The sequence below is a fragment of the Calidris pugnax genome, unplaced genomic scaffold (genome assembly GCF_001431845.1).
Source record: "Calidris pugnax isolate Ruff unplaced genomic scaffold, ASM143184v1 scaffold225, whole genome shotgun sequence".
Lineage (NCBI taxonomy): Eukaryota > Metazoa > Chordata > Aves > Charadriiformes > Scolopacidae > Calidris > Calidris pugnax.
Window position 1 is genome coordinate 3319584 of NW_015091072.1, and position 16773 is coordinate 3336356.

Consider the following 16773-nt stretch of genomic DNA (forward strand, 5'->3'; position numbering starts at 1 on the left):
ATCTCTCCCTGATTGTCTTTGCCCCAAAACAGTATTTCACTCTTTCCTTTTTCCCAAGTCAAGTATTCAGTTGCGTGTCCTCAGTGAATTTTTTTATAATTTGGTTTGGGGAGTGAGTGGAATGGATGGAGGCTGTCAGCTAGTTTCCAAAGGCACAACACTTTGTTTCTGAGTCGTTTCTTCAGCTATTCTATTTGTTTTGGTACAGGTAGAAGGAACTCTGCAACAGCAAATGCTGCTCAGAGGAATAGTCCAGTGCCTGGCTCAGGTAAGAGAGCTAGAGTGTCACAACTGTGTGGAAATGGGACTATTGCTTTTATTTGGTCTAGGCTTGTAAATTTTTTCTCTGTGGCAGTACAGTCTTTCATTGGAGAGGTAAAGGAGGAAGTTTTCTTTCAGGCCTTAGTTGTTTTACAGAGTGTAGTTCTTTTTTCCGGGTCATTAACACATTTCTAAAATAAATAAAATTCATTACAGAAGAACATGAGCCACTTTACTCCGTGAACAGCCAAGAAGAGCCTAACTCAGAGAGAGGTAAGAAACCTGTTTTGAGGTATAGATGTTTATGAGCGTCTGCTGTTGGTTGGAGGAAGGAGCCTGATCTCCTCAGGATTCCTTTTTTTTGAGGTCTAAGCTTTTGAGTTGGTTTTCATTGTGCTCCGTGAACAGCCAAGAAGAGCCTAACTCAGAGAGAGGTAAGAAACCTGTTTTGAGGTATAGATGTTTATGAGCGTCTGCTGTTGGTTGGAGGAAGGAGCCTGATCTCCTCAGGATTCCTTTTTTTTGAGGTCTAAGCTTTTGAGTTGGTTTTCATTGTGTGCACATACAGCCTCCAAGTCTCAGTTGAGGTCCAATATTGAATAATCATAGCTACCTGCACTTAGTAGATGTGTTAGTGGGGCTGGCAGAATTCCTGAGAGTGAATGACCTGAGCTTTGCCTCATGAGCAGTTCTCTTTGGAGGTGAATTATGCTTCTGACAATGGGGGATGGGGGGTGGGCTCGGGGTGAGGGCTGGCAAAGTAAACACTATAGGGCAATCTGTTGGAGAACTTGCTCTTTACCTTGTTTGGTTAGGGCTGGTTTATGTGCTGAACCTGTTGGAGAACTTGCTCTTTCCCTGTTTGGTTAGGGCTGGTTTATGTGCTGAAATGGGCTTAATATTTCCAACATCTAACTTTTTCCAGAAATGTGGTTGATTATTTTTCAAACCCCAGTATTCATATCAAGTGCTTAGGGCTGGTGATGAATGTAATACATTGCTCATTCCCAGTGTCCCCCGTGGCAATTCCTTGGTCCATCCTGGAAATTGGGTCCCCAAACAGGACCTAAGCAGCTAGATTTTTCTCTGTGCATTGAGTTTGACTTGGAAAGGCGGTAGTTCCAGTGGGTGGGGGGTGATGCTGTGCATGTAGCAGTAGATTTAATGATGACTGAAAGTATTATCACATCAAACTGGCAGGAACTTGCTGTTAGTTTACCTTGGTCATATCTTGAAAATCCATCCAAGACTGGTGAAGGCAGGCATATTGCTAGCCTGGTGTGCAGAACTCTGGCCCTTGCTTTTGGTGCATGACTCCAGGTGTGAGACCATCTAAGGCAACTGAAGGTGCACAAGTCCGTGGAACCTGATGAGGTTCATCCCCGCGTCCTGAGGGAACTGGTGGATGAAGTTTCTAAGCCACTGTTCATCATATTTGAGAAGCTGTGGCAGTCCAGTGAAGTTCCTGCTGACTGGAAAACGGGAAACATAACCCCCATTTTTAGAAAGGGAAAAAGGGAAGACTTGGGGAACTACGAGCCGGTCACTCTCATCTCTGTGCCAAGCAAGATCATGGAGCAGATCCTGCTGGAAACTATACTAAGGCACATGGAAAGTGACAGTCAGCATGGCTTCACTGAGGACAAATTGTGCCTGACAAATTTGGTGGGGTTACAACGGGGTTACAGCATTGGTGGAAAAGGGAAGAGCGACTGACATCATCTACCTGGACTTGTGCAAAGTATTTGACACTGACCTGCATGCCATCTTTGTCTCAAAATTGAAGAGACATGGATTTGGCGGATGGACCACTCGGTGGATAAGGAATTGCCTGGGTGACTGCACTCAAAGAGTTGTGGTCAACAGCTTGATGTCCAAGTGACAAGTGGCATTCCTCAGGGGTCGATACTGGGACCAGTGCTATTTAACATGGACAGCAGGATTGAGTGCACCTTCAGCAGGTTCACCAGTGACACCAACCTGTGTGGTGTGGTTGACACGCTGGAGGGAAGGGATGCCATCTAGAGGGACCTGGACAGCCTTGAGACATGAGCCTGTGCAACCCTGGCAAAGTTCAACCAGGCCAAGTGCAAGGTCCTGCACCTGGGACATGGCAATCCCAAGCACTAGTACAGGCTGAGTGGTGGATGGATTGCGAGCAGCCCTGAGGACAAGAACTTGGGATTGTTGGTTGATGAGAAGGTCAGCAAGAGCCGGTGATGTGTACTCACAACCCAGAAAGCCAACTGCATCCTGGGGTGCATCAAAAGAAGTGTGGACAGCACTTCTTGCTAGTGTTGAACCAATGGTGTTTTCATGTGGGATATTCGGTGTGGTATCTTACATAAGCTGCTGGAGTAAACACAAGGCTGGAAGCAGTGTGTTTCTTGGGTTACAAACTGCTGTGTCACCTTTGCAGAGATCTTCTGTATATGTAATTTAATTTCTTAAGTTGTTCTTTAATTTTTGTAGTTTCTTAATGTTTTCATGGTTAATAAATGTGATAAGGTCCTTGGTGATGGGTGTGGAAAAGATGCCACGGATAGGGAGGCAGTTCTATGAAAGCAGGGTTTGGGGATTTTTGGTTGTTGGGAGGCTTTTTAATTTTTATTTCCCTTTTTCCCCCATGCCCCAGCATATCAAAGTCTTAGGAGCTTTTTAGCAGGATTTTTGGATAAAGAACTTCATTTTTCTTCTGATATTTTCATACATTAGTTAAAGCTGTGGTTCTAGCCCGTGGTTCAGAGACTACTGATGGCTTTCAAGGTGAAAAAAGGAGAAGGATGGAGGGGGAAGAAGGCAAAGCTAAAAGAGCCCCCTTTTCCTACTGCATTTACATTTACTTTATTATGGTCCGTGCTTCTATTAGAGATTCTTTATGGTCTGCAAAAAGAAAGGGTTTATAAAAAGTCACGATGTTAGTGTAATACCTAAGCGAAGTAAAGACAGGATATGTGGATTCTCTTCTCAGCAGTCTCTGGCTTCTTATGGCAAATCTGTGCAGCTTTATCACCTTAAGTAAGCCCACATCAGAAAGATTTTGTAAAGGTGTAGGCATAACTGTAGATAATGCTGGTTATGGTCTGAGACCTTAAGAGGTTTTTGAAGGGAAGTTGAAGTTGAAATGAATTGTGAGTCCTTCAATAAAGTGGCATAGCATACGAGCTCTCAAGAGTATGTGTGAAAAATGTTATTGTGAAACCGTCTAAGGCTGAGTTGCATGTTTTGCAGACTGCTGTGTTACCTCCACAATCCTTTCTAAAAAGGATTTCTGTTTGCTTGCAGCTAACTCTTCACAAGTTGCTGACTCTGAGAAAGAAAACCCTGGAGCAGGTAAGAAGTGAGATGTTGCCCTAAACCAGAGGAACACGAAGGGAGGAATTAATTTCACACATGTCCTTTTTCAGTCCAAAACATATTAGCATGTTCTTAATGTAGAGACTTTACCATTCCCCTGTTGGCCTAGAAAGACATGTTGCCTTAGAAACAGTAACTGTTGATGGATAGACCATAGATAGGAAGTCAAAAAGATCTGGATCCTTGTCCCTGTTAAACTGCACTGAGCAAATACCTTCTTGGGGCTTCAACTTCCCGCTTGATTATGATGAGAATGATGCTGCATGCTGAGTTTGCAAAGCACTTCACCATCTGTGGAAAGAACAACTAATTATGTATGAGGGAACCTCTTTATATGGTAAATAAGCAAATTGTCCTTTTGTCTAGTGCTACCTTTTATTTGCATGCCAAAGAGCGCAAAGATATTTTCTTAATAAGTCATCATGGGTAGGCGATCTTTGCTTTCTGCTGGGAGGAAGCCCTCAAACAGGACCTAAGATAATGAAATGCTGCAGCTTCTAAACTTTCTTTGTATTGATGGTAAATATATCTGAGCCAGAACACACCGATTCAGAGATGGGATACTTATAAGTTTGCAAATTGCTAATTTGGGAGATATAGCAGGCTTCTTTCCTTAGAGAGGCAGCATTTATGAATGCAATGTCTTCCACGTGCTTTATGCTCTAGGGAAGTCTTTTGACTGCATTCCTCAGGCAACTAAGCACAGCCCTGGTTTTGTTTTCTTAGTACAACCAGTGTAAATTTCAAGGAAATTGTGGGACTACTATTGCTTTTTCTAAGTTCTTCTTACTCCAGAGGGATAGTGAAATGCGAACATTATAGTTCAAATCAGCAAAAATTGGGGGTTTTCCCCAAGCTGTTGCACTGATGGTCCACTCGCTCGCTCACTCTTCCACCACTTTCCACAAATGGCTGATAATAAAGGGGGTTGAAGAAGGCAGAGGTGTTTTCTTATGAAGGGAGAAATCAGTAATGGTGACAATAAGGAAAAGGAAACCCAGAAGCCCTTGTGTTTCACTGCTAGTTCTTCCTGCATGAATCGTAGTAGGCATAGAACAGCTTTCCTCATCTGAAGAATAAGGAGTTGTGTACCTGATAGCAAAGGTGTGGTACATTGTGGGAGTGGACTGTAAATTTCACTGTCTTATCACTTGCGTAACCACTTCCACGTACATAGACATGGATATAAGAAAAGGAGGTTTATTTTATGCCTGTCTTGTGGAAGAAAGGAGGGAAATGTACAGTTTAGGCAAAAGAGAATCATGTCCCTAGATTAGTGTCCAGTCAGACAACACTTGAGGAACAGAATGAAATACTTTATGTATGTGAGGAAAGGGAGTCAGTGCACCTTTGCGCAGCACACCCTACAGCTGCAATCCACACCTAAGTAGCATGCAATCACTGCTGTACAGCTGGGAAGCAGTAGGCAAGGCTATGATGCCTTTTGGAGAACAATTCTAAATAGGGCTTCTGCTGGTAGGACCTGGGTATGTAACAATTGCAGAGGAGGTGGTGTGCTGCTGGGCTCTGTACACAATGACTTATGCTGATGTAGGGAAGAAGTGGACACAGTGTGCTTCTGAGGGACTGTAGCTCTTCTTTCATCTCTTTGCAGACGAAGGCTTGAACGAGGACAGTCCCCAGAAAGAAAAGCAGATGGTTAATGATGGTGTAAAACAGGAAGGTAAGTGTCTGTTCTCTGGAGCAGTTAGTGCTAATGACCCAGTGGGCAAACTGGCCAGGATTCCTTTAGAGCTGAAGGCTCAGGGTGACTTCTGCATAATGCTTCTCAACGGTGGTGTTGGGGGATTTTGTGCCATGAATACTGAATACCTGTGCTCTGTGCAGGAGTTTCAGGAGCAGAATTAACCAGCTTTCAGGCTGTAGTCAAAAGCAGCGGGTTTATGTTCTGCTAGGGCAGAGTGAGTCTGCATTCTCACAACCTTTTGAAATAATCCCAGCAGAGTGTATGTGCTTCAAAGAGGTGCGTGTGTTCTGGAGATCAGCGGGGTTTTAAAAAAAAGGTAAAAAAATCCAGTCCGACTGGGCTGAGAATACTGGTCAAGTGGTAGTCACTGATGAAGTGCTGGCTTCTAGTGGTGTGGTTAATGCTGCCTGTTGGGAGATCTCTGCAAGGGAGTCTCCAGTCCCCCAGTGTCTGCCCATGAAGCACTTAAGTGAGGAGCAAGAGTAGGTGTGACCAAGAGGAAGCTTTGTGAGCTTCTGTCTGGGTTTGCAGAGATCAATACTCTGTGAAATGGAGTCAGGCTGTCCGTCATTGTCTCTGGTGGAAGACAGTACTCTGTGTGTGCCTGTCGTCAGCCTCCCTGACATCTGCAGGGAAGGCAACACAGCAATTGAAGCAGTCAGGAAGCTTTCTGGGCAGCATCAGGGACAACTTTTCATAGGCTGTCAGATGCACCAGCAAGGGCTGATGTGATGCAAATTGCTAATTTGGGAGATATAGCAGGCTTCTTTCCTTAGAGAAGCAGCATTTATGGGTGCAATGTCTTCCACGTGCTTTATGCTCTAGGGGAGTCTTTTGACTGCATTCATCAGGCAACTAAGCACAGCCCTGGTTTTGTTTTCTTAGTACAACCAGTGTAAATTTCAAGGAAATTGTGGGACTACTATTGCTTTTTCTAAGTTCTTCTTACTCCAGAGGGATAGTGAAATGCGAACATTATAGTTCAAATCAGCAAAAATTGGGGGTTTTCCCCAAGCTGTTGCACTGATGGTCCACTCGCTCGCTCACTCTTCCACCACTTTCCACAAATGGCTGATAATAAAGGGGGTTGAAGAAGGCAGAGGTGTTTTCTTATGAAGGGAGAAATCAGTAATGGTGACAATAAGGAAAAGGAAACCCAGAAGCCCTTGTGTTTCACTGCTAGTTCTTCCTGCATGAATCGTAGTAGGCATAGAACAGCTTTCCTCATCTGAAGAATAAGGGGTTGTGTACCGGTACTTCCCTTGAAACAGCAAAGGTTTAGCTCTACTAGAAAATGAACTTGTTATACCTCAGTAGGGTAGACAGTTCAGGGGTATAATCAAACAGAAGATGTGATTTGCTGATTGAAATGTAAGAGTCAGAATCATGAATTGCTAAGCTCTGCTTTTAGGGTAAACATTGCAGGGGTATAATCAAACAGAAGATGTGATTTGCTGATTGAAATGTAAGAGTCAGAATCATGAATTGCTAAGCTCTGCTTTAGATTTGGTTAGATATGTTCTGAGTTGTTGTTGTTGTTGCAGGAGGCCCATTTTGTTGATCTCTCCCTGATTGTCTTTGCCCCAAAACAGTATTTCACTCTTTCCTCTTTCCCAAGTCAAGTATTCAGTTGCGTGTCCTCAGTGAATTTTTTTTATAATTTGGTTTGGGGAGTGAGTGGAATGGATGGAGGCTGTCAGCTAGTTTCCAAAGGCACAACACTTTGTTTCTGAGTCGTTTCTTCAGCTATTCTATTTGTTTTGGTACAGGTAGAAGGAACTCTGCAACAGCAAATGCTGCTCAGAGGAATAGTCCAGTGCCTGGCTCAGGTAAGAGAGCTAGAGTGTCACAACTGTGTGGAAATGGGACTATTGCTTTTATTTGGTCTAGGCTTGTAAATTTTTTCTCTGTGGCAGTACAGTCTTTCATTGGAGAGGTAAAGGAGGAAGTTTTCTTTCAGGCCTTAGTTGTTTTACAGAGTGTAGTTCTTTTTTCCGGGTCATTAACACATTTCTAAAATAAATAAAATTCATTACAGAAGAACATGAGCCACTTCGCTCTGGGGACTGCCATGAACACCCTAACTCAGAGAGAGGTAAGAGACTTGTTTTGAGGTATAGATGTTTATGAGCATCTGCTGTTGGTTGGAGCAAGGAGCCTGATCTCCTCTTTCCTTTTTTTCGAGGTCTAAGCTTGAGTTGGTTTTCATTGTGTGCACATACAGCCTCCAAGTCTCAGTTGAGGTCCAATATTGAATAATCATAGCTACCTGCACTTAGTAGATGTGTTAGTGGGGCTGGCAGAATTCCTGAGGATGAATGACCAGGGTCCTGCACCTGGAAGGACTAACAGCTTGCACTGGTGTAAAACGGGGACTGACTGGAAGGGGAGCAGCTCTGCTGAAAGGTACCAGGGAGTCCTTATGGCTGGTACAGTATTAGTCAACAGTGCTCCCTGGTAGCAAAGGCAGCTGATAGCATCCTAGGTTGTTTTAAGGAGTGCTTAAGCCAGTTCATTGAAGCAAATGGTTATTTTCCAATACTTGGCACTTGTTAGGTGATATGTGGAGTATTATATTTAGTTTTTGTCCCACCCAGTGCTGGAAAAGTGCTGATAAATTTGAGTAAGTTCAGCAGAGTGTCACCAACGTGGTCAGAGGCTAGAGCACAATTAATCTGTGGAGATGTTGAAGAAACTGGGCTTGTTCAAGTCCAGAGAGGAGCAGGTTTTCAGGGTACATTGACAGCAGCTGCCAATACCTGTGAGGATATTGATAAGAAGGCCAAGCCAAGCAGTTTACTTAGCTGTACAGGGCAATATCAGGGTGGTGGTCCTAAACTGAAGCAGGGAAGATTCTGTGGGGATATAAGAAAAAGATTTCTGCCTTTTAAGCATGACTAATTCCTAGGACAGGCTGCAAAGAGTTGTCATGGAGTCTCTACTTTTGGAGGTTTTTAAGACCTGACTGGAGAAGTTTCTGAGCAGCCTGTCTGGAAATGAACATCAACCTTTCTTTGAGGAAGGGTTGGGTTAGAGACCTCCTGGATTCCCCCCTGGGCAAACCTGAATGATTATTACGATTCTTATGAATTGTATCTGGTGACTCATCTCTAAGTAATGACCAATACCGCTGTGAAGTTAAGCAGTGGGATGTAGCTGTCCTGTGATGTCTTTTCAGAGCTCTCTACCAAGCAGAACAGTACCCTGATGCATGCAGATGACCATGGTGTAACTGAGGGGGCTAAGTGCTTGTTCTGTGGTGGAGGGCTATGGGGGAAAGGTATAGGCTTTCTGTTGTTAGTGGCAACATGTTGAGTTGTAGCTAGTAACTCACTTTTATGCAAAGGCCAGTACTTTGAAGGTGAGCAAGGCAGAGGACTGTAACTGTCTTCTGATCTCTCTTCAGACACCTCTGAGGAGCAGAGCAGCAGCTTGCAGGACAAGCATGGAGATGACAGTGGTGTAAATGAGGCGGGTAAGTGCCTGTTCTGTGGTGGAGGGCTGTGGGGGAAAGGTGTTGGCTTTCTGGTGTTAGTGGCAACATGTTGAGTTGTAGCTAGTAATTAACTTTTATGCAAAGGTCAGTACTTTGAAGGTGAGCAAGGCAGAGGACTGTAACTGTCTTCTGATCTCTCTTCAGACACCTCTGAGGAGCAGAGCAGCAGCTTGCAGGACAAGCATGGAGATGAGCATGGTGTAAATGAGGGAGGTAAGTGCTTGTGCTCTGGAGCTGTCCTCGTTCTTTGTGACTTTTGCCTAATGCTTCTTGATGTGAAGTTATGGTGGCACCATGAGTGCCGAGTGCCTTCTGTGCTTGTCCTTTGCAAGATCTGGAAGGGGAGCTTGAGGACAGCGTGTGGAGTCAGGTACGGAGGACAGAGCGGGGGTGTTGTATGATGACCCCATGGGGGTGGGGGTTGTTGATCAGGGCTATTTTTGATGCAGAACAAGTAGCCCCAGCTCTCAGTCAGACTACTCTTGATCCATATGGGCTGGGAAAAAGGAGTGTTGTGAGCTCCAGGATTGTCTGACTATTGCCTGTTGTCCTTGCAAAAGTGACCCAGGGTGCAGAAGATGGAAGCAAGAAGGAGCCGGGGGACTCTCCCAGCTGCAGTGAAGAAGGTATGTGAGGGGGAAGCTCCCTGTGTCTCAGGAGAGTGTGCTGACTGGGAGTGGCAAGTGCTGGGCCAAGCTATATATAACCCTCACCCCTTTTTGCTCAAGTAGAAAACAGAGAGTTATTAGGAGCCAGGGGGTGCATGTGTGGTGGGTACATGCTTATGTGATGTGTGGTAGGGAATCATATGTTTGTGGTGGAAGTACTTAGAAGACTGGCTAATTTAGCCAATTTAAAACTGTAGGATTAAATGTTACTAATCTTCATTAATAACACAACTCTTGCTCGTGCTTGCATTCTCACTTCATTCCATGCCTTAACAAGTGATGAAGGCTTATAGTGGCTGAGGGTTCAGTGGATTTCTGAACTGCAGTTCTACCTTGTTAATTATGAATGTTGTTGAACATCATATCAAAGTAGAGAGATAGTGTGTAACACTGAAGGGTTTTTTTATTGCTTAGGTGTGCAGCTCTGTCGTCTTTGGTTACAAAGTTTACTTATTTGTGGTTTTTGTGTGGTTTGTTGTTTTTTAAAACTACAATGGACACGGTGGGAGGTGGGAAAGCTCTTCTAAATTAACAGACAAGTGGGCCTAAGGACTAACATGTGGAATGAGAAAACTGGTTATTACTCTGTATGGAGCAATAGTTGATCAACACTACAACTTATGGATATTGGTGAAATTCAGGCTGCAGAAACACAATGTTTCTCAAGAGCTGTTTCATATTCCATGAATTAGTTAGAACCTTTACACGGTCATTGGTTCAGTATGCTGCATTTACTATGGGGACATAACAGGCCTCCATTTACATATGTCCAAAGATGTTTTGCCCTCTCAGTCTGTTTTCTATGGTATGCGTGCAGAACAGAACATCTGTGAGATCACACAGTTGCTTCTTGGAGTACGTCAACATGGAGAATATAAAAACTCAGATTAGTCCTGTCCCCAATCTCTGGCATGCATCCAGATGAGAACACTGTTTCTGTAGAATTTTTTCTAGAGTAGAGAAAGCCTATGGAATGCTAATTGGTTTCACTCTTTTCATTAATTAGTTTTACAGTATGATTCCCAAGAAGTATTAAAGTTTGAAGGTTTGCAGCTGAGATCATTGACCTTTACTTTATAGTGAAAAGTCTTACTGACACATCTAAATCTGACAAAGAACACAAAAAAAGGTCAAGCCCTTGCCAAGAGAGAAATTACTACACTTTAAATTTGGTTTCCAAAGCACCTGGTAGTTTTACAGAAAATCCTGCTGAACACTTCTGTAGAAAACCCGAAGTTCCTACCTGTGAAACAAGAAGGTTCCAGGCAGAATAGTTGAACTGTACCATAGTACTATATCTCAAAGTCTTTGGTCTTTGTGACAACCAGGTGGTGGAGGCAGAAGTAATTTCCCCAACCTAGCAGATTCAATGGCAGCATGGAGAAGTAAAATCAGTGGCCATCAATAATCGTGAATTACTCAATTCCTAAGGGATATAGTTGAAGTGCGTGACCAGCAGGTCATGAGATAATTCACTGGAGTTGTGTAAGATTTTTCAGAAGGAAAACTCTAAGTAAGTATTTAATAAAAGTTTCCTGTTGCTGGTGTGTTGAGAAGCTTACACAGGTTAAGATAATACTGAGAACTGTTGCTGAACTTTGAATCCAGTCTAATGAGGGCACTCAGCTTATCTGGGTATCAGAGACTCGCTGTAACTTACCGTAGTTCAAGCTTTATTCTGACTTCAGGGAGCTCTGTCTTCCCTGTGGGTGGGTGAAAATTGTTCCTCGTAGACTATAATTTGTAGGATGGCTTGAGCCAATGTGGCCACCTACTATCACTTAAAGTGGAGGTTGTGCTCTTTGAACCACCTCTGATGTTATCACGCCCTGTTAGCCAGTTTAGCTACCTCATATAGCAGGGAACTGACCCAGCAGAAAAATCTGTGTGGTCTTCTACTGGACTAATAGGTTACATCTGATCATAAAGGGCCTTGGTGAGCACTGGGCTGGCATACTGGAGGGGATGGGATGCTGGTCAGCAGTGGATTCAAAGGGTGAAGGAAGGGTGGGAGACAGGGGAAGGAGTTGTGGGGGGTTGCTGTTGCAGTGATAGCAGGACAGGCTGAGATGTGCGTATGAAATAAGTGTGGCATGAAGCTGTTACTTTCTCAGCCATAAAGCTTTGCTGCCCTTTGAGTGTGTTGTAGTTAAACCGAGAGTGAGCCTAGCAGTAGAGGGCATGAGCTTGTTTCCCAGAGCTGAAGCCTTCGTCAGTGCTGGCTGTTCTACAAAGAATGTAGCTAGTTAAAAAGTATCTGACAAATAAGACATCTGTGAAAAAATAAAGTTTTTGGAGGCATGTGAAACTAGGTCAGCTATAGCAAATAAACTTGAGTGAGGAAAGAAAGGAATGGATGGAAAAAATTGCTTTGCGGCTTGTGAAATGCGAAGGGTGACCTCATCGCAGTCTACAACTTCCTCAAGGGGGGCAGTGGAGGGGGAGCTGTTGAAGGCTCTTCGCTGAGAGGGTGGTTGCTTGGTCACTAGAACAGGCTCCCCAGGGAAGTGGTCACAGCACCAAGCCCGTCAGAGGTCAAGGAGCATCTGGATGATGCTCTTAGTCATATGGTTTAGTTTTTAGGTAGTCCTGCAAGGAGCAGGGAGTTGGACTCAATGATCCTTGTGGATCCCTTCCAACTTGAGTTATTCTATGAAAGGCTTTTGTTTCCAAATTTATTAACTGAGCCACCAGAAAGTTCTTGTTTTGAAATTTTGTATCTGACTTAAATGTTTAAAAAGAAAATTTAAAAAGCTCTTAGAAAACGTGTATTATAAGTCAGTGTGTGTCGAAGCATTTTTGCTTGGTAAGAACTGAAGTTTTCAGATAGACTGAAAACAATTTTCCTTCCTGCAAAAGAAAAGAAAAAAATGTTGTTTTGTGTGTCATACAGCCACCACTTAACTAACCACTTAGTTAACTGGTGCAACTATGGGCATTTCATACTGGTTTCTGCTTTTTGTGTTGTAGATCAGTGGTCTCCAAACCTTTTTGATTGTATACCCCATCAGTAAAATATTTTGAACATACATAATTTATGCATATTTATAAATTATATACACATGCTACCATACTCAAGTAATAGTACATTATAAAACATGCACAAAAATAGAAATTAAAGAAGAATGAGATAAGGATGAAGTAAACAGAATCTTAGTTTTTTTAATTTTATTAATAGTGTAAAGATATTTTCTTCCTGCACTGCAATGAACTGCCTTGAACACACACCACTTTGGAGACCACTGATGCAGATAATACATTTAAAGATTCTCAAAATGCACATGAATGTGGAAGCTAGTGGCACCTTACTGCTGCAGTTTTCTGTTCTGCCAGGTTTGATTCTTCTGTTGAATTACCAGCCAAGCAATCACATTCAATATTTGCTGAAGACAATGGTGAAACAAGGGGAAAAAAAAAAAAAATCTCCGAATGTGAGAAAATGTGGATGAGTGGAAGGGTGGAGGGAGTTAGCACTGAGTATAAGAAACCTAGCTCTGATGCAGAGGAAGCTGCTGATGAAACTGTCACCAGACAAGGAAACAGACTTTAAACAGGGCCATATAGCTGGAGGGGAAGCTGTGGTATCTTGTCGTAACTGAGTCAGATCGTGTTAGTTGCCAAGGAGCAATACTGAAGACCAGAAGTCAGTCATTATTCCTGGCCTATGTGACGTGCTGCTCTGCAAGGGCTACTTGCTTGGCTAAACTGAGCTCCTACGTCATGCTTAAAGGTTTAGCATCAGAAATAGTTATGTTGTTATGTTATAGCAAGACATCAGATGTAGATGTACTTCCTTTGGTGCTGTTTGCATGCTGTTGGGAGACAGAACGTTCTCCACGTTCTGTGGGGGGTGTGAAACCCGATGCTTGTCACCACAACTATAAAATGAGAGGAGAACACTACTTTCATATTCAGGCCCTCTCACTGCACAGACACAAGCACGTAGCAGCCCCTGCCCCCGTAGGCTGGCTTCTCAATCATATTCGTTGGTCTTGTCATCAAGCTGGCATAAGGCAGCCATAGTAGTAAACCTTCTTGGATTTTAAGGATATAAATCGTAGAAATATTTCAGGGCTATCCAGGAGTCTTACGAGAACCAGACTGGGGACATCTTTCTTTTTCTCATTGTCTATAGAGATGAGTGCCATGTGTGGTCATATGCTGCTCTCCTAGACTGCCTCCTGGTATCTTGTCCTATGTTGGAGTGATGCTGAGCTAGATACTAGTGGAAAGGAGAAGTAGTGCTATCAAAATAGGAGCAAAGTCTGAATGACACAGTGCCATGACACATCCAGTTGGTTCTTCTTATACTATTTCTCTCTGTGCATCAAGATGGAAACACCAGTGTAAGTGGGCCTTGCGTATGCTTTATTGGAAATCAGCCTAGGTTAGAGGTTGATGCATGTTGCATGCAGTGTGTTTGGTTGGGCACATAGTCTTGAACTTGCTGGATTCTAACTTCCTGCACTATAATGTCCTTTTGCCTTCAGTTTCATTGCTTGTCAAATAAGAGCTCTATTTGCAGTCCTCAGAAGAGAAAACTCCAAAAGCATCTGGCACTACTGTGTGGAAGAAATAGCAGCAGCATCACGTGCATGTGTGGTGCACAGCTGATACTAAGATTATACCTGAATCTTTGCATAAAAGCAGTGTCTTAAGTGCCTAGGTATGTGATCCAAAGTCATGGACTCAGAACAGCCTCACAGCTTACCAGCTGCTTAGCAGGAGGCTGGAAATAAGTGATAAATGTTCTTAACCTGATCTAGTTGCAGAGGAACGTGTCTAACCGTAAACAGATGATTTGGGTAAAATGGCTAGCGGCTAGCAGATACCACAGATCACATAGCTGCTGTAATTGGATTGTTTTGGATCATGTGACAATGTCTTAATTCATCTTCATACTTCATTAGTATTTAAATCCTGCAGTGTTCTTGTATAACTAGTTCCATTTGTAAAAGAGAAGACATAATAATTTACCTTTGTGCTTTTCTTTTTCTTTTTGCTTCAGGGTGTTAAATCATAAGCAGAGAAGTGCTTTGTGAACCGAACAACGACGGAAGAGAAGCAGTAGAATTCAACAGTGAAGGAACTGCTATCTTTTGAAGGTTTTCCACCAGCACTGGAGTTATCTGTGAAGACAAAGACTGGCTGAAATGTTTCCAGTGCCTACTTTTTCTCAGAAGGGATAGCCTCCTTTTCTAGTGTTACTGCACGAAGATAAGTAGGCTAAATCATGTACAAAACCTTCTCTATTGTTTTGTATCAAGTTTTAACAAATGGTTCTCTACTAACACAAAATGTAAGAGCTAAGGACACTTTTAGAATTGGTATTTAGAGTTAAAAAAGTCATATCCATTTGCATGAATGAGGATAAATCAAAAACTAGTCAGCTTTCTATGGAATTTTGGATCAGTACTTTTTTTACAGTCAGAAGAAAGATGATGCATCTTTCAGCAGTTCCAGATGGATAGAAGTTTGCTGGAGAACTGAGACTAGCAAATGCAGGAACTCAGTGGAACAAACAAATATTCTTCAAGATACCTATCTCTTGGAGTTGTCAGAAGACTGGCAGACTGGTCATCTCCCGATAGTGGTTAACTTTGTGATAAAGCTACAGTTCAGTTTGCTGTTGCATTGGAACAAAGGTGCTACCATTAGCAGTGGTTGGGGTTTTTGTCTAGAACTTCTGATATTTTTTGCACTTTTAGGGTTCTTTTTTTACGTCTTAGCTCTGCTTCACATTATTTTAAGACAATATCAAGCTATTCTTTTCTAAAGAGTAATATATTTTTAGGTGCCTTCTAACTGGAAAAAAAACTTGAAAACATAAATACACTGAAGCTCAAAAAGAGCCAGAAAAAAAGAATACCATGTATTAAATTTTGCAGAACATCAAGCTACGGAGTGTGTTTTGTGATTTCTGCATGCTGGTTGTTTATGAAAGCTGAAAGCCATTTCAGTTATTTTGAACTTGGTATGTGTAAAGAGTCATGAAGGTTTCACAACAATAATCGGAGATCAGAAACTCCCCCTTCATCTTCCCTCTTGTTTTAACTTATGCCCATTCTCTCTTGTTCCCTGATCAGGCACTACTATGAAGAACACGTCTCCATCTTTTTGATGATCAGTTTGTAGGTACAGGAAGGCTGCTATTAGATACTCTCCCAAAGCCTACTCCTCTCCAGGCTTGAACAAGTACAGTGCTTCCAGCTTCTCTTCACAGGATAAGTGCTCTGACCATCTTGGTAGTCTTCCACTGAACATGCTCTAATTTTATTGATGTCTGTCTTCTTGAAGGGGTCCAAAACTGGATGTAGTATTCTAAATGCACCCTAATGTGTGCTGAGTAGAGGAGCATAATCACTACCCTCAATTTACTGGCTAAGTTCCTGTTAATACAGCTCGGGATGCTCTTGGCCACCTTTGCTGCCAGGGGCCACTGCTGGCTCATGTTCGGCTTGCTGCTTACTGAGATCCCCCTGCTTCTTTTCAGCAGAACTGCTCCCCTGCCAGCCAGACCCTAGTTTGTATCGTTGCAAGTGGTTCCTCTTTTCCAGAGCTTTACATTTGTCCTTTTTTAATATTAACCTGTCTAGGTCTCTCTGACAGCCCAGCCCTTCAGCATGTTAACTGATTGTCCTCAACTTGATATCATCTACAAACTTGACAAGACTGCACTTTATCCCCTTTTCAAGATCACTAATGGAAATGTTAAATGGGGTGAGTTCCTGCATAGACCCTCGTAGTATTCCACTTTGTCTCAGCCATCCAGGTAGAGTATGACCTGTTATCCACTACCATCTGAGCCCAAACATTCAACCAGTTCTTTACCTATGTATAGAATCATAGAATGGTTTGGGTTGGAAGGGACCTTTTAAAGGAAACCCCCTGCCATGGGCAAGGACATCTTTCACTAGATCAGATTGCTCAACACCCTGTCCAATCTGACTTTGAACAGTCCCAATAATGGGCATCCACAATTTCTCTGGGCAACATAATCCCACGTCTCACAACCCTCATGGTAGAAAATGTTATTCTTATGTCCAACCGAAATCTACCCTCTTGCAGTTTAAAACTGTTGCCCCTTGTCCTGTCACTACAGGCCTTGGTAAAAAGTCTTTATCTTTCTTATAAGCCCCCTTTATGTATTGAAAGGTTGCAATAAGGTCTCCCCGAAGCCGCCTTTTCTCCAGGCTAAACAACCCCAACTCTCTCAGCCTTTATGCATAGGAGAGATGTTCCATCCCTCTGATCATCTTCATGATTCTTCTCTGGATCCACTC

At 42.9% G+C, this 16773-nt stretch overlaps 1 protein-coding gene across 4 annotated transcripts in view; it reads left to right on the forward strand.

Annotated features, from left to right (window-relative positions):
* Positions 1–15386, forward strand: part of CD58 (CD58 molecule) — a 34252-nt gene extending 18866 nt beyond the window's left edge. The window contains exons 5-14 of one of the 4 annotated variants that reach the window (XM_014957142.1): positions 209–268; positions 478–534; positions 3547–3594; positions 5234–5302; positions 7096–7155; positions 7365–7421; positions 8733–8801; positions 8967–9035; positions 9383–9448; positions 14499–15386. In XM_014957142.1, the coding sequence (XP_014812628.1) occupies positions 209–268; positions 478–534; positions 3547–3594; positions 5234–5302; positions 7096–7155; positions 7365–7421; positions 8733–8801; positions 8967–9035; positions 9383–9448; positions 14499–14506 (563 nt within the window). In that variant the 3' untranslated portion in view covers positions 14507–15386. The remainder of the gene's footprint in view (positions 1–208; positions 269–477; positions 535–3546; positions 3595–5233; positions 5303–7095; positions 7156–7364; positions 7422–8732; positions 8802–8966; positions 9036–9382; positions 9449–14498) is intronic. The other 3 variants (XM_014957143.1, XM_014957145.1, XM_014957146.1) reach the window with 3 other exon arrangements.
* Positions 15387–16773: the final 1387 nt, after the last annotated feature.